Source organism: Diorhabda sublineata, chromosome 2 (genome assembly GCF_026230105.1).
Source record: "Diorhabda sublineata isolate icDioSubl1.1 chromosome 2, icDioSubl1.1, whole genome shotgun sequence".
Lineage (NCBI taxonomy): Eukaryota > Metazoa > Arthropoda > Insecta > Coleoptera > Chrysomelidae > Diorhabda > Diorhabda sublineata.
Window position 1 is genome coordinate 38,396,558 of NC_079475.1, and position 25,742 is coordinate 38,422,299.

A 25,742-nucleotide genomic window follows, 5' to 3' on the forward strand; every position below is an offset into this window, starting at 1 on the left:
ACATTTCTTTACTATTTGAAGGATATTATCATATCTATTGTTTTATGTATGCACCGATAATGTAGCTGATTAATTTCAAGTTTAGTTTGTTAGATTACAAGTTTTATTTTTCAATAAATGTGAATAGAATCGCCTTTAAAGTGCTTACAAAATTTGAAAAAAAAAATCGGTTTACTGGAAATATTTATTAATAATATAATAAAGGCGTTTCTTTTGTTTGGAAATTTTCTGTTGATAAACATGATCCAATGGTAAATTAATGGAAATAGATCTCGAATGACCTAAATCTAGTGTTCAACTGTTCTTTACGGAAAAGTTTCTACACATATTCGTCGATTTCTTTTCCTAACTTTCTTGCTAAAATTAATTTTGAGTGTATAATAGACAGAAAAAAACTAACAACAGTCAATTAGATAGTTGGAGAATAATAATAGTGTTCCGATTGTTCTTTCCATAACCTCCGATGACCCAAGGTACAATCCCGAAGATCTGAAACATTGGCGTGTTTAACTGAAGAAGTTCGCTACATTTAGTCCAACGCAACGTGTAATACGGCGGGTAGATGCCGAGTAAAAAGCTTTTTAATTAGTTTAAATTAACTATCCGAGGTTAAAACGGAAACGAATCGTGACGTATTTCTTGGAATTACAAAATTTTTCGTCTTAGTAAGTCCCGAAACATACCTCAACTACCTAAAAACCATCACTGAACAATAGTAGAACAATACTTCTTCTTTTTCGGATTGGAAGAATGGAATTTACGTTAGTTTTTGTTTGAAACAAATGAAAAACTAGATTCCGTAGTGAAACAGAACAGAAAACTGGATTAAACATCAGTAAAATTCAGTTATCTGCAGTGAAGAATATGTTAGTTTAGTATCTGGGTATTTTTGGAATTTGTCCATGATCCTCACGCATCATTTTCATCGAAGGTACTGTCAATTCTGCCTTTCATTAATACCAGAAGAGGGCTTCCTAAGCAAAGATGCCTAGCCTGCCACACTGGGAATAATCATGTTTTCAAATGGTCCTCAAGTGATCCTGATCTATACCCTATCGTTAAAAGCTCTTGGAGCATCATAATTTCGAAATTTGAAACTAAAGTTTGTAAAAATTGCAACTAGATTCTATACTAAAGAGAATTGCCTTGACTTTTGGTCTAATCAGTTTAAGTTTTTCTTTATATTATTAGTTTATGATAGTATTGTAAAGGAAGAGGCTTAAATCAATTTTAGGGTCACTACAGTAGAATACGGGTTCAGGAACATAACGAACCATGTCATATAGTTGTTAAATAAATTGATCTGGCATGGAGAAGATATTTCATACGACTTCCCGCAGCTCAGACTTATCTTCTACTGATTTATTTTTAGGGAGTTTTCTTAGAGGTAGAGTTCACGTGAATAAACCAAGAACAATGCTCCAATTAAAGGAGTACATTCTTCAATAAATCGCAAATAAATAGCAAAACGAAATAGTATCAAATAATTCAATCCATAAGCTTGCTAATTTTCGACCCTGAATGGATGTAAAGATAGATTCCTAAAAGCAAAAATCATTACCAATATTTGTATGATTAACATGATGACATTTCCATGATATTTGCCATTCGATTATCTGTAAATTTTTCCTTATCGAATGTACCATTAACCAGGTATTTGCCATTCTCTCGCGACTCCTCCATAGACGTCGGTAACGAAAGCCGACCGTCGGTTACCAGCATTTCATCGTTTTCGACGTCATCACGGATCATCGGTCAAAGATCCGTGGACTCTCGAACAAGTATAACGAGTTTATGGTCTTCGGATATGTCTCGACGTGATTCGGATGCGATACCCGAGCACGAGCACGAGATGGACTCAAGCGGCGATTCGAGAAGTTCTTTCGCTTCGGCATCGGATAGTTCGAGGAGATATTCGGAGACTATGGCGAAGAGAAGAAGAAGCTCCGCTAGAAATTCGCAGAGGAGGAGTTTTAGGAGATTTCCTTTGAGCGCTGATAGGAGGAGAACCACTGGAAGGTTTGTAATAGAGAATTGATTCCACAATTGGTATTGATATTCTTTTCATTATGGCTAAGTGATTTTTTTGTAAATAAAGAAATTATTTGTCTTTAAGTCTAGAGTTATATTGTAAACATTTTCCATATGAACACCGCGGTTTTTGCGTCCACGATCCATTTGTGCTTTGTGCTTGTGCTGAAGGTTATAATGCTGTAGAAATCCATCGGAGAATGAGTCGTGTGTATGGGGAAAACTTCATGAGTGATGGTGTGTTTAAAGATGGCCGTAACGATGGGGTCAAAGACGCAAATCTGTCGTTTCAGATGACCTGGTTCAACGAGTTGACAGAATGGTTAAAGAAAACCACAGATTCGCCATTAGTACTTTGTCTAGGGTATTTCCAGAAGTTTCAAGGTCTGTTCATTGGCGGAAATTTGCTATGAAGAGGGTATTGAAAGGCTTGTCCACAGATATGACAAATGTCTCAATCTCTTCGGTGATTATGTCGAGAAGTACCAATCTTTTGGTAATAAAATTATTGTTTTATATGAAGTTGTTTTTTATTTATAGCCTATCGGAGGTTGAAAAAAAAACTCCTCGTAAATGATTGGAATTTACAGGGTCCTTCACGACGAGTTAAATCGATATGTATACGGGAAAGTACTGCGGCTAGTGTTCTGAAAATTTGCTTGAATGGGTTTTCCGAAATGCTCGTTTCAACCAAAATAATTTCAGTTTTCTGTAACTTCCGGTATAACCGGAAGTGGACCCAATTTTAAACGAAATGCAATGGTTTTTATTAAATTTTTGGAATCTACGCGGAATTTCAATATAACTTTATATAAGGCATAGTATGCCTAAAATCCACCATTTTTTAATTATTTCACATTTTCGAAATTTTTGAAAACATGCAGCAATCTACTAAAAAAAATTGTATTTCTAAGTTTAAGTGGGTCAGGTCTAATATTTTTGGGATTTGGACAAATAACACTTACAGCTTTCAAAATCTGTGAAAACCTTGACAAAAATTTATATAGGGTGTTCAGAAAATGGCGCCGAATTTCGCTTTCTAAAAACTTCAGTTTTTTCAAGTTTCTACGTTAATTTGAGAAATATGAATTTACTAGTCCCCTTAATTTAAAGCGTAGAATCAATCCAATGGTAAAGAAAAACTTAAATTTTCGAAGTATTTAGATAGCGAAATTCGGCGCCGTTTTCTGCACACTCTATATAAATTTTTGTCAAAGTTTTCACAGATTTTGAAAGCTGTAAGTGTTATTTGTCCAAATCCCAAATAAATTAGATCTGACTCACTTAAAATTAGAAATATAATTTTTTTAGTACATGCTCAAAAATTTCGAAAATGTGAAATAATTAAAAAATGGTGGACTTCAGACATACTATGCCTTATATAAAGTTATATTGAAATTCCGCGAAAATTTCAAAAATTTAACAAAAATCACAGTGTTCCGTTTAAAATAACGAAGTTTAGGTCCATTTCTGGTATAACCAGAAAACTGAAATTATTTTAGCTGAAACGAGCATTTCGGAAAACCCATGCAAGCAAATTTTCAGAACATTAGTCCCAGTACTTTTCCATATACATATCGATTCAGCTCGACGTGAAGGACCCTGTCTTAACACTGATTTTGTTCTTGTTTATTCATCAGAAGAATTGGTTTTTGGTTTCGACTGAATTCATTAAACTCAAATATGGACATTTAGCAACATAAATATCGATAGACGGGTTGTACAAATTTTCAACGCATCTAGTTGTCATATTGGACGAAAAACCAAATATTACACAATCTTTCAAGAATGTAAATCAGTGCTAATACATTGTGACGACTTATTAACTCAATTACTCACATAATTTCCATCTATTTACATCACTTATATACAAAGTACTGACAATAAGTTTCATTTAAGCTGATTTTTACATTAGGTACCACATTTAATTCGATGATTATGACTTACTAAAGTCTATGATTTTCAGCTACAGTTGAGTGAAGATTGAAACACTGAAATGGACGAACATTTTAATCTAGTCAAAATCAAATTAATTATTACAGTAATTGGTTGATAATGTAAAATGTGTTTAACGTAATTTGAGGTTTATCTTTTATATACCTAGCGAATGTCGATTATTTTTATCTTATCTAGATCGTGGTCATGTTCGCGTACGGTCTAGTCAGTTTGACTTAATTGCGAGGTGTAATTGTTTTAAAAAGTGACGCGTTAATTGTTTGAACGTAAAATCCTCGGACTATTTTGAGAAAAATGGTTAACAACATTCAGAGAATCAGAAATCCCATGAGACTTTCAGGAAGTATCACCTTCCCTAGGAGATATTCTGATTTGCCGAGGCATCCTCATTACCACGTTAGGTATATGCGTTGTTTGTAAAGTATAATCGATGTTATTTAGTATAAATAATGAGCAATTTATAAACATTATTAAAATTTATTACAACAGTGACAACATTACATACGATATACCCAAATCATAAGATCTAATATCAAATTAATAAAAATCTAACAGAATCTAATATTCCAGTTAATGACGTTAAAAAAGGGAATATTTTATCCTATACAGGATTTGAATTTTGGGTTCTACATAATCCCTTTTTTGAAATTGAAGTTTGTGATTAAATGATTCATATTTATATTAGTTAAATGAACATCAAATCGACAATTTTTAATTTAATTTATGATTTATTAAGTTCCGGCCCTTAACAACCACTCCTTATAACAGAAATAATTAAAAAAATATATAATAAAACTGTTATTAAGCAGTTATTTAACTAATTAAATAGAGTTGGATCATTCATGATGATGTTTTGTGAAAAATTTCATTGAAGAATTGTTGATAAAAATATCTGTGAAATTTTAAGGTTAGGTGACCCCTTCGCCTTTTATGTACCTTAACTTTCTTATACAATATTCCAAATTGGATATTTTCAAATTAAAGGGGTACAAAGAAATTAATTTGTTTTCTACATTTACGGCTTTACTTTAACATCTCAGTCTTGATGCGAGATATCATTTGGGCTGTTTATTATATCAATAAAAACTAACTAAAGTCATCCATTGTCTCATCAAATACAATATTTTTGATATCATATATTTTTTTGCTGGTTTCTAGCCGTGGTTTTTGATGACAGTCAAATAAATTTACTATTTTGATCCTAATTTTATTAATTCGGCAAAAAAATTGTAGATTGATTGTTGATTTTTTCAAAATTATTATTATAGAATGACCAAAAATGCATAATTCCTTATAAAAATGATGTTAATCAATACAAACGATAGTATTGAATATTTCAACAATTTTTTATTGTCGTCAAATGCGAGAAAGTTTGCGAAATTTCAAATAAATTAGTTGATCTAATGAAATTCTGATTAGACAATTCCATGTAAACAAATCAACACACAAACAAACAAATAAACAAACAAACAAATAAACAGACAAACAAAGATATAGACACACACACACACACACACACACACACACACACACACACACACACAGCCTACAGATGTACTCAGATTGCTGTTGTGACTCTACCAGCAGCTGCAGCGTAGAAGATCCTGGAAGGAAGCGGTAAAATCCGGATCGGCTGGGTAAACTGCCGAATTAGAGCAACGAAGAGACCGATCCAATGCTTCAAGTGCTGGCACTTTGGGCATAATGGATCTCAATGCAAAAGCAAAGTAGATCGTTCTAAGCTTTGCATCAGGTGTGGACAAGAAGGGCACAAGATCGCCGGGTGTAAAAATCCGCCGAGAACGAAGGCGCAGAGAATGCTGCTCACAATGTCGGCAATCACAAATGCCCGGTATTCCAAGAGGCGCTTCAGGGGATGACAAGCAAAAGAACATGAAGATACTCCAGCTCAATCTCTCAATCATTGTGAGGCTGCGCATGACCTGCTCGTGCAGACGGTGCGTGAATTAGAGCTTGACTTGGTACTGATAGCGGAGCCATATAAACACCTAATTGAACTCATTATAGTACATTGCATAAAAAATATTGAAAATGGAAGATTTAACGCAAGTTTGCAGAATTGAGTGTTGTACACGATATTTATTCTACAACTACAATTCTTTGCTTCATGGTCTCTAGGAAACTTTGAAAAGAAATAGCACCCTTACCATCTAAGTATGCGGTTTGTTTGGAAAGTGGTTTTGGCTTTCCCCAAATTTCCCCCAAAATAACCTATTTTTTGGATAGGACATTCTGGTGTCTCTATGGCTAGCCCTTAGAATATGCACTTATCGTCCTCTGCTATGGCACCGTCTTTTGGTGGTATTTTGGCGAATAGTGACCTGCCGGAAGACTTAAGACCAGTTTAATGGTAGCTGGTATGGTTATGAACCTTATGGAATGACTTGAGACTCCATCCAGCCATCAGTAGTCTAGCTGTCTGCTTCCTCACTGTCTGGTAGCTACCTCAGGTCAATTTGTTTGTTAACACTACCCTGGACGTGTACTTAGTAGCTATCAGAGCTTTCAAAGCCACTTGGTCGTAAGAGGAAATGTGAATATGCTGTGTACCAAAGATAACCTTTAGTGGTAGCATAAACATCTACTTCGAGATGTAATATGACAAATTTCACGTAGTAGTACCAGTGTTGCCGGTTCTTAATACTTTGATAATTGAAAGTAATAATTAGCAGTTGAAAGAATATTGATTTGAACAAAATTTAGGTCACATTTTGAAAAATAAACAAGTGAAACCTGAAAATTTAATAATAGAGGGAAAATAATGGGAATGAAGGAAAACTTTTTTTAATAAAATCTTTTTTAAAAAGGTAAAACCGACGAAAAACCAGCCTATCCGATTCATAAAAGAGAGCTATAGAAATACACAGTTGAATTTATCACGAATTAATGTCAAGTCCAAAATGAAAAGAAATTTTCCATTGATCGAGTAACAAATTGCGTCCGACAAAGAATTAACGAGACTTTGTAACCGTTCGATGGACTAAAGTGGAAATTTCTCATAAAAAAAAACTAGAATCTGTGATATTTTCAAAATCGGATTATACTTTGATGAAACATCGGGCAATTAAATTGGATGTAAATCGATTAGCATTCTTTCCATGTTTTTTTTCTTACAATATTGCGTGAACATTCTCCAAGTGGGTGCCACGTTTATTGGAGAACGATCACTTCACTCCGTAATCAAAACGATCATCATCTGAGTGAACTGCAACCGGGGAACCACGTCCGAAGCGTCCAAAGACGCAACAGTCAACTGGGAAGGTGAAATTTTGCTCATGGACTAAATCCAAATCATTACATAGAGTTGTTGGATCGATTGAATGCAAAAATCAAGGAAAAACGTCCTCATATATCGAATATTCATCGATTCAAAAGTCGATGGCAACGATGGTTAAATTGAACGAATTACACTTTGAATTGCTTCCTTATCCACCGTATAATCCAGATCTGATTCCCAGTGACTGACTACTGACTATTCGCTGATCTCTAACAAATGCTCGCCGCTAAGAAATTCAACTCAAATGATAAAGCAATTGCTGAAACTGACAATTATTTTGTGGTAAAAGTAAAATGAAACAAGATCATTGGTATAATATCTACGAAACTTTAATAATACACCAGCTGTTAGTTTTATCCTAATTTTATTTTATTTTGTTTCAGTTTTGACGTTGAAAATGGCGCCAGTCCCGGTAGAAGTCCATTGGATGGAGCCGCATCCCCATCAGCTGGTTTGGTTCTTCAAAATCTTCCTCAAAGAAGGGAGAGTTTCCTGTATAGATCTGATAGCGACTTCGAAATGTCGCCGAAATCCATGTCTAGAAATTCTTCGATCGCTAGCGAAAGGTAAGTCATAACAAACTGTCAGTCAACTGTCACTTATTAGTGAATTTTTTTTTCGGTTGGTACCAATTGAAAAAATAATAAATAAATAGTTGATGGTTAATCAGTCAGTTATTCATCATCTAAAACAGTTACATCGTCAAATTACTTAATATAAGAGATGTAAATTAATCTCAATGTCAAAACGGTCCCTTTTTAGGACATTTTTTGAAGCTACAAGTTACAAGGTGCTAAATCTGGCAAGTAAAGCATATGTAGACTGATAGTAATATTTTTATTGTACAAAATTTTGAATAAAAAGCAATTCATCTTAATTTTTCTATATGTAAAACAAGAACTATGATAATGATGTTCCACTTGATTGTTTTTCATTGAAAACGTATTTTCATCTCCCATAACAATTTTGCCAATGAAATCCAGACCTGTTTGCATTCAAATTCAAATACAAATTGAATCACTAATCGATAATTTTATACTTTCGCCGTCCCCTCGTTTTTAGAAAATCGAAAAATCATCCGATTTCGATAATGTTTTTTTAATCTTCGTTTTTACGACAGATTTATGAAAAAAATGTGAGAAATATGGAGATTTCATATAGTTTTATGACTTTGAATGTGATCATAAAGGCACTTCTTCGTATATAATTGTTAATAACTTTTTTATCAACAAAAAAAACTTCATTTGATTATTTTGAAAATAGTTATCAACAATTATACGCGAATTAGTGCATTTTCATGGACATTTAAAGCTCTGAAATCAATATAAGTTAATATATAATTTTTTTATTCGCATAATTTTTTTCGTAAATCGGATGATTTTTCGATTTTCTAGAGCCAAAAACCAAAAAAGTCTAAGATCACCCACGAATCTTTGTTCTTAAAATTGAAGGACGAATCAATCCTAATTCATCCTTATTTTACTCATAATTTCCTAATAACTCTTGTAAATGTTAATTTATTATAATTATGGACGATTTTTAACATTTCGTAAACTCCTTTAGCACATTTTTGAAAAATATTAACGTATGTTCCATAACAGACAATGAAACAACCTGAAAACACTACTATATAAATATTTATGATATTATTGATTACACCTCGTATAACAATAATAAATTAGCTACAATTTGAATTCATATATTAACAAATACTTTGAAATATTGAATAAGTATGTGTTAATAATAAAAGAAATTTTGTTAATCTTATCGTTGTCAACTCATTATCCAAATAAATCTGACAAAACGGTTTTAGATTCAAACAAATAACCGACTGCCATCTATTGAGCTTCATTATTAACAAGTCATCAACATGTTATTTTTACGTAGTTATTGTTACTACGAAATGTATTTTGTGTATTTAACAATAGATGTCTCTACACATTAACATAGTAGAATTAAGCAGATACCATAAATGATTATTTATTAGGAATTAGAAATTAGTCAATACATCTACTACTTTCCATGTGAATAAAATTATAAGCATTTTATTTCTGTATAATGTACAGTTACCTCTCACACTCAAAATCAATTGAGAGATTTTTTTTGAGAATTTAGCGAGGTGTATAAAAAGTTGCCTACCCCATGATTTTAACAATACCATAATTTGTTTTGACTGCGGAAAAACCTGATCCTTTTTGACGAAATAGATAATCAGCTTGACTATCAAGAAGTGAATAATGAAATGATAAAACATTTTTTATTATTTTTAGAAATAGTTGTGTTTATATTCGCCGCCATTTCCAATTAATAGTTCGAAAATTATCCGCTAGGAGGCAATGAAATAATAAATAGAATAAATTAATATCTTAATCAACATTATAATAAAAAAGTTTGTGGGTATAAAAAGTTTATATTGAGTGGTTTTTAACACTTATAAACGATTTTGTCAAAACGAAAAAGAGAATAATAGCGGTGGCCAAACCGCTTTACTGGTGATGACGTTTTTTCTGTTTCAAAAAGAAAATGTAATCTCCACAAATACTTAAATAATATTATTACAGGATTTATTCGTTTGTTCTTTTAACGAGTGTTCCCTTCATTATGTTTGAGCAATTCTTAGAAATGACAGTAGGAAATTTACATTTTATTAAAAAAAAAAAACTATTCATTGAATTGCTTATAATTATGTATAATCTAACAAACTAAACATGAAATTAGTCAGCTAACTTATCGATACTTAATAACATTCGCGGGCCAGTGGAAGAAACATATGAATGATTTATATACAGGGCGTTCCGGATCGTTATGAGGAATATAGAGTTTTCACTCGGTTATATGAACCTACTAAAGATTGGTCGATATAAAAATTGCTTGTTTATCAAGATTTTTAGCTATTTTTGAATCTGTGAAGGATATTTTACAAGAAAAAGGATCGTATATGAAATAGAAATTGAATATTTGTTGAAAATATATTTGTTAAATTGCAGATATCTTTGGTTAGGTTCAACAAAAGTATTTGACGGGATCTTATATCGTTTCTTCTAACTCGCTTATCGCTTTTCCTTTATCATACTTAAAGGAAAAATTCCTAAATGTAGTTGAACATATTTTTATAAAACATGGAAAATCAACTTACGGATATTGAACGAGATTTATCTAGATGGATGCGGAGAAAACCCGATTGAAAATATCTACAAATCTGCTTCGCGGGGTGAAACTGATCCAAAAGGTATCCGCTGGTTAATAAACTAAAACTTCATTTCAAATGTTTCTGTGTATCAATAATGTAGTTGACTAATTTCCGTTTTAGTTTATTATATTATATTGTGTTTTATTGCAACGTTTTTCGTATTTATTTAAACTCTTTCTATCAGTAGGATAAATCAATGAACACTGTCACTTATGTTCTCAATTTATTCACACACTATACAATACACTTCACTTATAATAATTTACTTGAATAATTTCTGCGATTCCTTTTACTAATTCGTTATTTCACTACGACTATATATTTAAAATTGAACTAACTACGCTACATAAACTTATTTATATACCACAAATAGAATTCTACAAAGTTCTAGAAGAAAAAGACTTTCCTAGGAATTATGGGAAAACGGCGCGTCCGCCATTTGTGAAAAACAAATCAAAGGCGCCGCGCGAATTCGCCTAATTTTAAAATTTCATTGCAGCTTGACAGAGCCGGCCTAAGGACACATTTCTCGAGCTTGTTCGTAACAGTTTTATCAACAGATATAGAAAAATTTATACTTAATTTGATTTCTGTTTGTATAAATGGATACTTTATTGCCCATTTCCATTTTAAACTTTTAATTGATTCGATAAAACTGCATCTAATAACTTTTTCAGGTTCAGGGAGACAGAGAACATATTGGAAAGATCGTATGTACTTTTTGTGTTTTGTAACCACGATTTTTTTGAAACTGCTGCATGATCTTTTCGTTTTGATTTTTTTTTTGTAGAATACACAAATGATTTCGTGTGCGTGTATTTTTGGTTTTTAAAGTAGAATAGATAGATTTTTCGGGCGAGATTTTTTTTTTAATACCTCTGAATGTTTTTGTGATTTCGCAGTGGTTTTTTCATGGGGGCATCATCAATCACGAAGTCAAATTATCAAAAATGTCGACTATCTTCTATAGATTATGAATTTACACTTGAAACGAAAGTAAAATAGAACAGAAAAAATTTATGAGATTAATTTTTACCTGTATTTCACAACTTCGAACACCGTTTTCCATATTTTTGAAAAAAAAATAAAATAAAACTTATTGTAAGCTTCTAAAAATGAAGATGGTCTGATATTAACTATGTGTAAGGTAGATACGGTGTGGTACAGTAAAATGGATTAAAATCGTTAATAAATAAAAAAAGGCGTGTTGGGAAAACGTTTGGACACTTCGATTTGTATTTTTAGATACGGTTTTTTCCAAAAAAAAAATTATACTGTGACAGTAGTTAATACCAGTTTTCTTATTTTAAATGCAACCCCCTGTATACTATTTATTTTTTGAATTCTTCAGAAAATTGTAGTTTTAATCCATACACAATGTCCTATCGTTATCTGTTTCGAAAGTATTTTCAGGTTTATTAGAAAAATCAACATTAAAAAAAGAAAATTATTTTATTTCACTACATTGCACTCGATACTTATTTCCGATTTAGTTCTCGATATTGGGAAAGTAAACTAAAACTATTCCGCGTTCATTTTTACGGAATTAAAAAATACAAAAATCAATAAATCGCTCAAAAAAACCACTTGTCAGGAGACGAATCACGGATCGATGCATACGAACCCGAAACTAAACAAAAATCGACTGTACGGGTCTTTCAAATCCAACAAAAGTTGTTCATGCCGGAAGCACTTCGTAGCAAATGGTTACACCAGCGTTTGTTTGCCACAAGTATTTGAAAAAATCAGGGAAACCAATCGCAGAACTACAATACAAGTTCTCACACATCAGTTCAAACGAAAACGTTTTTGTACAGTCAAAATATCGAATTAATGACTTGTTTGGCGCCCAATGTTTTCTTCTTATTTCCGCAGATGGAAAATAAATTGGTCTAATGAGAATCCTCACTGGAAAAGAGAAAAATAGATACGAGATCCTGAAAAAGTTAATATTTGAGCAGATATTGTTGGAAATCGTATCGAAGGTCCCTTTTTTATTGAATGCTCCAAAATAAAGTCGTGCCAACTTTGATAAACCTGTATCTTGATCCAGAAAACTCACAAATTCCTATATAATATGGTTTCAGCAAGATGGAGCACCGCCTCATTACTAAATCAATCTTCGACAGTACCTGAACCAAATTTTTCCAAATCGGTGGATAGAGAGACGCGGATCGATAGATTGGCCAGCACAATCACCAGATCTGATGCCTTTAGACTTCTTTTTGCGGGGATATGTCAACAATATTGTTTACAAGACTAAACCCCTTAAACTTAAAATGATGAATCACGTTTACTATTAGATCTGTATGATGAGTAACGTTAGAAAAAACTTTTGTACCAGATTAGGATTTTGTCTAGAGCAAGGCTGCTCAACCCTTTGAACCGTCGGGCCAAAACTACTTAAAAACTGTAACGCCAGGTCGGTTATTCCAGGAAATTCTCCAATTTTCAGAAATCTGCAAAATCTTCTGAATAATTTTCTGCTTTGGAAAACAATTTGTTAGAAAAAAGGTTTTTCAACGTATCATGATTTTGCAGTTCAACAAGTTCTAATTGAATATTGGCATGATAAGTAACTATTTCAGCCAAACTTATTGCGAAAGGATTCATAAAAATTTGTCCATTTTGGTTTTTTATTCTCGAAATCTTGAAATCTCCTCTCAAATGACTTTGATAAGCATTTGATTTTAGATTGGTATTTAGAGTAATTAACAGAAACAATATTGAGCTCCTCTTTCAAACGTTTAAGTGTGAGGAAGAGATTCAATTTTGCTTTGAATCCGCTTATCAAATTAAACATAGTTAACTTCATCAAGACATTACAGACAGGGCCGGATTAAGATTTATAAGGCCCGGGGCTAAAATAATGACGGGGCCCCTTTAAGGAATTCGAAAACCCGGAAAAATTCACAAAATAATATCAATACGTTAGATTTGCGGTATCGACACATCAAAAACTACAGAATGATTTCCAAATGATGGGGCCCTCTTGGACCTGGGCCCCGGGGCTATAGCCCCCCCAAGCCCCTAGCTTAATCCGGCCCTGATTACAGATGTTAGATTATCTAACAATCGAAGAAAGCATCATCAAACATCACAAAACTATAGAAACTCATCCAAATCAACTACCAGGGGAATTTTTAAGATTAAGAAACGAAAAAAGAATGAAAAAAATTAATAGACCTAGTATGGTAACATTACCTTGTAATTTGAGATTCAAAATATTGAGGTAATGTCGTAATATCAACAAGAAATGCAAGATCACTCAATCAGTAAATCAACTTCGAATGATAAAGCCCCTTTCTGTTCTAAAAATTGCGACACCTGTTCTCGCAAATTGAGGAAATGTTTCAACATGCTGCCCCTTGAAAGCCATTGCACAGCACAATACAGTTGTAACTCTCCATATTCTCTGATTTCTTCTTCAAATAATAACCTGAATTGACGTCTGTTAAGAGCTTATGCAGCGTACTACTGGATGCATAATGTGCGCCGCGGGATTTTTGAATTTGGTACTTAAACCACACTCGCGCGGGCCACTTAAAATTCCTTTGCGGGCCACATTATGGCCCGCGGGCCTGGGGTTGGGTCTAGAGGTATTTAAAAATACAAAGCGACGTGTTCATGCGACTCAACACGCGCTTATTCATGTTTTAACGAATTTATCCCATTTAGAATTGTCAGCAACCGCATGGAGTGGGCAAATTTAGTAGCAAATGAAAGTATTATTTTGTATTTCGTTTGAATGTGAACAGTAAAACGATAATTAATCTTTTTCTATTTAATTATAGTCATGGGGAAGACTTGATCGTCACACCATTTGCACAAATTCTTGCCAGTTTACGAAGTGTTCGCAACAACTTCCAGTGTCTCACCAACTTACCCCCAAATAAGTAAGTAGACATCTTATTAAATATTCAAAATTTTGTCAAAACCTCGCAATTTTATCGTTTGAAAAATATTTTTTCTGTTTATTGCGATTTTGGATTTGGAAAATATCACATGTGAAAATTATATGAATTATTTACATCAGTCGCTGCTTCCCCACAACAAAAATACCAAAAAAATGTTTTGATTCATAATTTTTTCTCGCATAAAATTTTGTATCGATAAAAAAAATCCTGTATTCTATTTAGAACAATACAAATAATCATTTAGGTAAAACTACGACGTAGATATTCATTTTGGAATTTTAAAATATTCCGAAAGTTTTTTTCATCCTCAGTTTCAATTTTTTCATACGACCTCTAGTTTCTGAGTGATGGGTCTTTGAAGTTGCGAAATAATAAACTTATATTTAAGTATATTTTCTAATGAACATTACGAAGTTTTAATGGATGATGAATAAATAATTTTACACTACAATCAGGAGGCCAGGGACGGCTCATGCCCAATGGTTAACAATCCGTAACTTGTATAGAGAAATTGTTCGCCATAAAGAGACATTCTGAACAAAATTATCATAAATTGTAATTATTTATTGAAAGTATTTACACAATCAAACATTTCTAATTGAATTGCATACTGTCGAATATCGTGTTACTCACATAAGGAAAAAATTTGAATGTAGAAACATTTAGTTGGTTAACCTACAACTTTTCAAATAAAAACTATGTGATAAAAGTGGGTTTATAGACAAAATGCTATGAATGATCAGTCCAGAAATCATGTGCACGGTTTTTTGAGACAGAAAAGGAATTTTGCTGATTGATTTCATGCTACAAGCCCAAACAATCAATGAACATGTTTACCGTGAGGCAACTAAGAAATTGAGCCACGAAATACAGACAATACGCTGTCAAAAAGTGTGGATTTTTTCCACGATAATGCCCGACCTCATACTGCGAACGTGACAAAGAACTTCTAAAGGACTTTTGCTAGGATTATTTGACCATCCACGCTCCTAGTTCTTACAACTAAAAAATTTTCTTGATGTTCAATATTTTGACGATGATGACCAGCCAAAATAATACTTAACTTTATGGATATACCTCGTATATACATCTAGCTTTGTAATTTACTTCAAAAATACCATAAATACCAATTGCAACTGTTGATTGAAATAGTTTGATGATAATTTTGCAAATGCTCCAACACGACAACAATCTCCTTGGAAATTTTCCTTATATTTAATTTTCTTCAGTTCCTTCTATCTACGTTGTACTAAACCTGTTCTAAAAGACTGTATATCCTCATGAATATTGAGTAAATCTGAGTTAGGAGGCTTCAGAGAAAGTAATTGTGATATATCTGCCTTCCTATTACATTTAACTTTGTCTGGAACGGGAACGCTGTTCTTTTTGTTACATAAAATGCATTTTCTGCGACACTAAATTGTATTTTCAGTCAAATTATCGTATTTTAGAACTTGTAATCATTAAAAATATATTAGTTAGACAATCTATTAGTTTATTTCAACGAACTTTATTGATAGTTCTAAAATAACTTCCAAAACGTATCCCATCTCTACTACGAAACGGCATAGACAAATACCTTGCTTGCAAAATTTAATTAAAGATAAAACTGAAATAAAATATGAATGCGCAAAACATTTAATAACCTTTCCAACTTTCCGCTTGAGTTTTTCTCCTATTATTTTCTTTTATGAATGGTTGAAAAATGCCAGGTGGAAGATAGTAGTTTTTTAATTGATTAATAATTTTGATTAACATCATTTTTCAATTATTTCATACGAGGATTTTGAAATGGCTTCCACTCTTTTTTTGCCAAAATGCTTGCAGAAATCTAAATTCAGCTCCGTATCTTACGAATTACTGAGCAGTAATTTGATAAATTTCCTCAAATGTCCATATTAGAACCATCAGATATTGGTAAGAGCTCAAAGATGCAGTAGCCTTTGATAAAGTACGAATCAGTAAAGTCCTTCTTCACCAATAGATATTTCCATGTAAAACACAATCACTGATCTCTATTCAATCCTATTTCGTCGTTTTGTACTTAGTTTATTTATCTGACTTACCAAAAGCCTCAAGAAACTTGCAGGTTAACCTAAACATGATTTAGATTTGGTTTAAACAACTCTTACTTAGACCAAAGACTAACTTGGCAAAAACATATTTTCACCAAGAAGTTTTTCTTCAATTCAGTGGCGAATACTTCCAAATGATTCGGCCAGACGGTTATTCAATTGGAACATTGAACATCGGCGTCTTAAAATAATGAAAATTTCCTATAAGCCAACGATTCTTTTTCTCTCTAACCACACACCATTGGTTTCCAATATTTGTCGTTTCTAAGACCACTTTCAAAATCTTGCTGGATCCGGTGGACCTGCGGCTACATCACTACCAATTTAAAAATCTCGAAAAAATTGAAGGTTAGATCTATTTATGGAAACTTGCGTTGTGGCAGAGTTTCAATGACGAATATTATAAATAAATTATAAAAAAAATATATGTCATTTTAATGAGAGGGATGTACTTGTTGGATCGACAGCAAATTATCAATATTTGGATTGAGTTTTGTAAGGAATAATCGCAAATCTCCCCGTGATAGTGATTAGTTATCAGTTCGTCCCGATTATCAGGTTTCGTCTTGTACATGTCTAAATAACAATGATACCTTCCCGAATATTAACTTTCCAAGTGCCAAAATCATTAAGAAGGAAAGTTTGTTTATCAAAATCATACAAATTCTAACAGTTTGACGCGATTCTTGCAACTTGAAATTTAGTTCGCCGAAATATCAGTTAAGGCCGCTTGACATGATGCAAAACAACGTCGAATGCAATCCAAGACGCAATTTTTCTTGATCAAAAGTATGCGCAAATGAATTTATGTTTCATGCAAGATCTAAACTTGCAACATTATCGGTTTGGTGTCATTTTTATTCCGTACAAGCTGCAATTCTAGTGAATTTGTTAATTTGGACTTTGGACAACCAACTTGTTCGTGTCAGGCTCCAAAAGTAAAACAGCAGCAGATATAATTATTGAAAACGATTCACTGAACACTTATTCACTTTTACTCATGGAATTTTTGTTAATGGCAGCCATAATGCAATGGAAAGAGACTTGCATAGTATCAAGCGACGTGCAATATTCATCTATGCAATATTTTGATCCCGTCTTGCACCAAACGCATTTTTTATTAGACAGATCAGGAAAGACTGGATATTTTTGGCTAGAAAATGATCTAGTTCCTCTCAAACATTCCAAAATTATAGTAAACATTTTCTCGCGGCTTGTGAAAATTGCTGCAATGTACATGACAATTTTTCCGACAGGATCTATCACGGATTTTAAGCTTCTGCTCGGGATCTTCTTTCTAAACTTCCTCGGTCTCGAACAGCTCTTCTCGTAATACCACGCAAGAAAATCGTTTTCATTAAATTCAGGCTGTCCTGTAAATATTAATTGGCACGTTTGAACAAATATTATCTATCTAGACAATTTTGGGAATCGTGGCCCTATACAATCATAAAATATTACATACATAACCGTGTATTTTTAGTTTATTTTGAACTATAATTTGTTATAAAATAGAATATATTTTGTTAAAGATTTAGTTCTGAGTTATAAACAATGAGAATCGTATCTGAAGTAGCTTTGTACGTGTCTTATTGAAAGATAAATTCGCCGCGCGATTTTTTGCATAAATACACACATAAATATACATATAATTGTCAAATACAAATATCGTAAATCACTCAGCTTAAGCTGATATGTCGCAATGCAAATCTTTTTTTCTTAAAAGAATAAGAGAAAATAATATTGTTCTCTAAAATATATTTTCTACGAATAATGTGACTTATTCAAAAACACCAGATATTCTGTGAACATAGTTTTTGATGCGTTTTCTTTTGTTTATTTTCCTGTTCTACCTCGCTCTCTAGTTATATGGGGGATACCAGGAGGTGTTCTCATCTTGTTAAGAGTTGCTTTACCTTGTTTTCGCGGTTGCTTGTTCGTCGTAATGTGTTTGTAAACCTTCTTCGGAAAGAAAACATCTAATCCGAGTGGTCCTCGGTCTTTTCTATAGCCTGACTCCGATGTATAACTCGCGGATTTCGATTCGATTTTACATTTAATTCAGTTCACTTTTAAAAGATCTATTTAAACTTGTACAACGCCCTCTAGCATTCAAGCTGTCTCAAACAACACCAAGTTTATAAAAATTAGCTGAGCAGAACCGGACTTACAGGCATTTTTTCATAACGAAGTTCCCACTCTCCCCTACCACTTATACTAAGAAATAGAATGAAAAATGCGGAGAATTTGTTGAAGAATTCGATTATCTTAAAGTGCTTCAATGAATTTCGTCAAATATCCAGGCTAGATTCATCATATATTGGTAAAAATAAAATAATAAAAACAATAAAAAGTAGTACCCAGACTTCTGATGGTATAATTATTTTTTTTTCTTTAATTTCTTAGACCTTTTGATATATTAATTCATCTAAATGTTCTTGATTTTAGCTCTCTCTGTTTTAAAATTAGTTTTTTTTTGATAATTTTTAAAAGAAAGATAAATTTTGACATTTCCACTTGTCTTTATCATATTTTGATTAATTATGTTTTTTTAACAAAAGTATATATTTCAACATCAGTTCAGATTTCAAACTATGTATCAACAGAACAGATTCACCGGCTAGTTATTGACTTTGACAACGTATGGCACGAAGAATTAAACTAAAATCAGTGAAATCCCCCTTTACCAATAATTATTTTCTTGTAATATACAAAGACACCAAGACTGACCTCCATTGAATTGTATTTGGATATACCTAACCTAACCTAATCGAACCTAACCTAACAAATCAGTGACGAAATGACATTGTCATATTATTATCCGACAGGGATGTTACATCCAATACCCAGAGGCCGAAAAAACATATTGAAATGAGAAGAATGTTTGAAAATTTATTTTTATATTGTATGAGATATTCTCAATCGTGCATGAATGCGTGAAATTCGAACATGATTTAAATATATTATAACATCAATTCAGATTTCAAACTATGGATCAACAGAACAGATTCACCGGCTAGTTATTGACTTTGACAACGTATGGCACGAAGAATTAAACTAAAATCATGACGTTTCTGTGAAATCCTTACCAATAAATATTTTCAAAGACACCAAGACTGACTTCAATTGAATTGTATTTGGATGTACCTAACCTAAGTTAATCGAACCTAACCTAACAAATTAGTGACGAAATGACATTGTCATATTATTATCCGACAGTGACGTTACATCCAATACCCAGAGGCCGAAAAAACATATTGAAATGAGAAGAATGTTTGAAAATTTATGTTGTATGTGATAATCTCGTTCGTGAATGAATGCACGATTTAAAATAAAGAAAATCTGACGGTGCCTTCACCTTGAACGGACGTACTTTAAAATCGCAACCGTTTTGTGGGTTTTTAATGGGTAAATCCCGCGAAATAATTTATAAAAAATCAATACTGTTTATCTATGAATGTCGATATGAGTTATGAGAATCAATAAAACGCCCGAGACAATTTGAAAGTTTTCTTTTTTGGTACTTGAGATAAGCGAACGTGAAGTTTCATAATGATCTTGTAAATGATTCAAAACAACTGTTCGTTAATGGTTGAAGCAACCTTTTCACTTATTTATGAAGTTCTCTGACTTAATTTCTGCGATATTTCAGCAAAATGAAACAAGAAAATTAACAATGAGACATGGATACTTACAAGAAAGGTTGTTTGGTTTAATTAAAAACGGCAAATTTAGAGTTGTCCTAAATCTCAAGGGTTTCTTAAAGTACAGATTTAAAAAAAAATTTATGGCTTCCTAAGTCTCTCTTTATTGAAGTGTAAATTTCACTCAAATACGTTCTTTCATTATATTATATTCATCACGTTGATTTTATAGTCCATTCGTCTAGAGTGCGAAGCAATAAAAATAAGTTTAATATTTATTAATTATAATAGTTTTCGATCGAAATTATTTGTGCATAATTGAGTGAGGCATTCAATTATACATATGGGTTATCCGTAGGTTTCAATCCTTCCTAGAAAATCTATTTTCGATACGTACACATATAAACATTTCTAAATTCGACAATCATGAATTATTACCTTACAATATGAATGTATGTGTGGTAATTGCTTATTGACGATGTAACCTTGAAATTTAAAATGAAGTCAGAATAATGAATGAAATTATCGTACGAGGATCATACCAAAAGTACCTAGACCAACAAAGAAAACACAAAAATTTTATAATAAGAAGAGAGAGATTATTATCAAAAAATTGTTACAATTTGTAGACAAAAGCTTGTAGAAACTAAAAACAAACATAAAAATAACTAAACGAAGATACAAATGAAAAAATTTTTAATAGAATAACACAATGAGTAACAAAATTACTAGCTTTTACCCGCGGCTTCGCTCGCATCGAATCCATTAAATAAGTATCAGAAATCATTATAATAGAAAAGAACGAACTCTATAGCTATATTAGAACCTGAGATATAGATGTTTGAATGTAGAAAAATTGCCAAAAACCTACAAAAATCCATAACTCCACATTGAACGTCCGCACCTAGCTCCTCTCCAACTCAACCGATTCAAGTGTTCAAAAACTCGAAAGAAAGAAGGTGCTTCAGCGAGTGTTCTTAAACCAAAACGAACTCTGTAGCTATATTAGAACCTGAGATATAGATCTTTGAATGTAGAAAAATTGCCAAAAACCTACAAAAACCCATAACTCCACATTGAACGTCCGCACCTAGCTCCTCTCCAACTCAACCGATTCAAGTGTTCAAAAACTCGAAAGAAAGAAGGTGCTTCAGCGAGTGTTCTTAAACCAAAACGAACTCTGTAGCTATATTAGAACCTGAGATATAGATCTTTGAATGTAGAAAAATTGCCAAAAACCTACAAAAACCCATAACTCCACATTGAACGTCCGCACCTAGCTCCTCTCCAACTCAACCGATTCAAGTGTTCAAAAACTCGAAAGAAAGAAGGTGCTTCAGCGAGTGTTCTTAAACCAAAACGAACTCTGTAGCTATATTAGAACCTGAGATATAGATCTTTGAATGTAGAAAAGTTGCCAAAAACCTACAAGAATCCATAACTCCACATTGAACGTCCGCACCTAGCTCCTCTCCAACTCAACCGATTCAAGTGTTCAAAAACTCGAAAGAAAGAAGGTGCTTCAGCGAGTGTTCTTAAACCAAAACGAACTCTGTAGCTATATTAGAACTTGAGATATAGATCTTTGAATGTAGAAAAGTTGCCAAAAACCTACAAGAATCCATAACTCCACATTGAACGTCCGCACCTAGCTCCTCTCCAACTCAACCGATTTAAGTGTTCAAAAACTCGAAAGAAAGAAGGTGCTTCAGCGAGTGTTCTTAAACCAAAACGAACTCTGTAGCTATATTAGAACCTGAGATATAGATCTTTGAATGTAGAAAAATTGCCAAAAACCTACAAAAACCCATAACTCCACATTGAACGTCCGCACCTAGCTCCTCTCCAACTCAACCGATTCAAGTGTTCAAAAACTCGAAAGAAAGAAGGTGCTTCAGCGAGTGTTCTTAAACCAAAACGAACTCTGTAGCTATATTAGAACCTGAGATATAGATCTTTGAATGTAGAAAAATTGCCAAAAACCTACAAAAATCCATAACTCCACATTGAACGTCCGCACCTAGCTCCTCTCCAACTCAACCGATTCAAGTGTTCAAAAACTCGAAAGAAAGAAGGTGCTTCAGCGAGTGTTCTTAAGCCAAAACGAAGTCTCTATCTTGAATAGAACCTGAGATATTGAGGATAGAACGTGTGTATGGGAAAAACTCCCATAAGTAATGTACAGGGGGAAATCGCATTTGAGTATAACTCGAGAATGGTGAAAATTAGATGAAATCCGATGGTTGATGGCTGATCTGTGCATCAATACTTTTCATTGAAAAAAAAAATTAAGCAAATCGGTTGGGTAGAATGCCTGAACGGACTCGGAATGGAAATCGTCAATTTTTTTAATATATAAGATTGCGGAATGCGGGAAAAGATGATATCGATTTGATTGCAATTGGCAAGTGATTGTGCATTTTTTTGCATCGTAAAATATTGAGCCCTTAACTAATTCTAATCATGGAATAGGTAGGTAAAGGTCGTGCTCCGCATCCGAGTACTCCGAGTTAGAATTTTTAATCTTTTAAAGAAGTTTGCTGGTTAGTTCGAGTTGAAGATTCGCTCAAATTGGGTCGCACCCCACGATCTCAAGAAGGGAAGGACATATTAGAGATGCGACTCAATTAGGGCATAATAAATTGTTAAGGAGATGGATAAGTTGAGTTCTTTGGAAACTGATCTCAGCGCAAAACAGGAGGGACTCAATTTTTCCCACATCGCCATCATAAAGTTTGACATTTTTAATTGTAAACGTACTCAGAACGTGTTTCTGATTCATTTCTCTTTTATCACTATGTACAATTTTGATATTCTTGTCGCAATGGATCACTTGTGGAGAAGAATCATTATGTTTTAAGGCGTTTCCTACTTCTCTTATACGATACCTTTTTTATAATAAGAATCGTCGACATTGTTGGAAAATCTTTGACCGCAGGTTTCAAATTTGGGTACAGAAAATTATCCGAGGGTGGTAAATCTGGCGAATAGGGTGCATGATATAGCAATTAAAACTTTAATTCGTTAATTTTGGCAATTGCAATAACCAGAGTGTGAGCTGGTGCATTATCTTGATGAAACAACACTTTCTTCTTAATCAAACGCGGCCGTTTTTGCTTGACTTCTTCGCTCAAACGTTGCAATAAACTGCTATGACCATGACCATGACCTTGCCTGCAGATGGAACGGTCTTTGCCTTCTTTGGACCTTTTCAGTCCATTATTTTGATTGTTCTTTTGTTTCGGGTGTTTCGTCCATGGTTATAAATCGACGCAAAAATTTGGCTTTGCCGAAATTGCAACCAAGAAATGTCAAACTTTATGACGGCAATGTCAGATATGACGTATTCACTTCAGTGTTGCCATATCTCAAAACTTAACTACCAAACCTCGTATTTTAGTTTTTGATTGTATTGTAGGAAATTTTTGTAATCATAAGATTTTATTTTATCTTAATGCAAGAAACTTGAAATTGATAATTGATAGGGAAGATCGCATCTTCACGTTTGAAGAATGTTAATTTATAATTAACTTGTTTGTAAATATGTACATTTCATGTCATTTTTGCGAAAATAACCGACACAGTTCACAATAATTGTAATTTAGTAAGATGTTTACATCTCCTTGGATTACCAATAAAAATTTTATCATAGTAAATATATTTCGAAATTCTTCTGACCTAATTATTCCAAACAGGTGTGTTTATAACGACTAATAATCACAAAATTTTCTAAGAAAACAAAAATCTTTCGCCTTGACCTACAAATTAATAGAAGCATATTCTATTTTCGTGCTATTTGAAAATTTACATTATATTCATGATATCACCAACGAACGTAAGAGACTTTATTAGTTTATCTTTCAGTCGAGTTAAAAATAAATTCGAAAGATTCTTAGATTTGAAAATACTTATAAATAATGTATTAACGATATTTTCTCGAAGCATTCATTCGAAATCATATTGTAAATCTTATAAACTAGTTGACTGACGTTTTGATAGATTTCTACCTACGAGGGTTGCTATTTAAGTTTCGAGATATGGCTACACTGATGAGAATATGTCAAATGTCATAAAATTTGACATTTTTAATTGTGAACGTGGTTTTCCGAAACTTCAATCTACATATCACGTTTCTGATTCTGATTTGAACAGAAAATTACCCGAGATGGCTGAATCTGGCGAACGAAGTAGCCAATCAAACTTTAATTCGTTAATTTTGGCAATTGCAATAACCAGAGTGTGAACTGGTGCATTGTCTTGATGAAACAACACTTTCTTCTTAGTCAGATGCAGATGGAACGGTCTGAAATGCCTGCTTCCAGTCGACGGTGATCCAGTGGATTTTCTTCTGGAATCTTCTGTAGTAGAATCTACTTAAACAACATGGCGTCTTAAAATTTGAAACATGATTTTCAATCAGGCACGGCCATCTCTAGGTAAGGCCAGGTACTTATTATCGCGATCATTTCAAAAGACAGTTAAAAATAGCAATTTTCAACCTCAAATCAATATCGAATGTTATAAATAGACCAAATCATAAATCTAATATCCGAAAGCCGTAAATTTCATTTTAACAATGTAGCTGTCTTATTTCGATGAAAGATAGACACAAGAAAAGTAAACGGACTGGCGCCGGTGTTTTAAAACATAATTAATATTTCGCGAACAAGGAACGTCTCAAAATGAAGATTAAATTAAAAAGTTATTGAAAGGATTATTTTAATTTTCAGTGGCCTGTCACAACATTTAGCTTCATTTTTATTATAAATAATTGATTAAATTCGTGAAATATGTTGAAATATACATATTTTAGGATCATTTATAAATAATTTTGTTAATGTAATAGATGTTAGATGTTAGGATGTTAGAGTCCACCCTGTACCGGCTGTTATTCTTTCTCTGGGGTTGAATGACACTACTTGTCAGAGATGAGGAATTTTTGTTTAATTCCAACTTTAGTTCTATGAAGATTCAATACTTCTCGATTTATTCGCGTGTTTAATTGTCGGTTTTCAACCAAAAAACCGACGTTTTCAAACGGTACAGATCAGAGTTTCCCAAATTTTTTTGTGCTCAAATCCTTCTAAAATTCTTATGCCCCACTATTAAACATATCTAATAACAATTCTAAAATCAATTTCGACATCAATTTTGCCTTATATCCACCATTTTTTAATTACTTCACATTTTCCAAATTTTTGGAAACTTGCAGCAATCTACTAAAAAAATTATATTTCTAAGTTTAAGTGATTCAGGTCTAATATTTTTGGGATTTGGACAAATAACACTTACACCTTTCAAAAACTATGAAAACCTTGACGAAAATTTATATAGGGTGTTCAGAAAATGGCGCCGAATTTCGCTATCAAAAAACTTCGAAAATTTTTTACCAATGTTCTGAAATATGTTGAAATATACATATTTTAGGCTCATTTATAAATAATTTTGTTGATGTAAGAGATGTTAGAATCCAATCAATTACCATTACTAGTCCTACATTACGAAGTCCACCCTGTACCGGGTGTTATTCTTTCTCTGGGGTTGAATGACACTACTTTTCAGAGATGAGGAATTTTTGTTTAATTCCAACTTTTGTTCTATGAAGATTCAATACTTCTCGATTTATTCGCG

The 25,742-nt window shown here is 32.9% G+C and overlaps 1 protein-coding gene across 26 annotated transcripts in view; it reads left to right on the plus strand.

Annotated features, from left to right (window-relative positions):
- Nucleotides 1-25,742, plus strand: part of LOC130440507 (cAMP-specific 3',5'-cyclic phosphodiesterase) — a 266,092-nt gene that overhangs the window by 188,320 nt on the left and 52,030 nt on the right. For 12 of the 26 annotated variants that reach the window (XM_056773714.1, XM_056773710.1, XM_056773715.1 and 9 more), the window contains 3 exons: nt 7,669-7,851; nt 11,153-11,185; nt 14,270-14,371. In XM_056773714.1, coding sequence (XP_056629692.1) covers nt 7,669-7,851; nt 11,153-11,185; nt 14,270-14,371 — 318 coding nt within the window. Of the gene's footprint in view, nt 1-1,653; nt 2,020-7,668; nt 7,852-11,152; nt 11,186-14,269; nt 14,372-25,742 lie in introns of all 26 variants that reach the window. The other 14 variants (XM_056773721.1, XM_056773722.1, XM_056773718.1 and 11 more) reach the window with 3 other exon arrangements.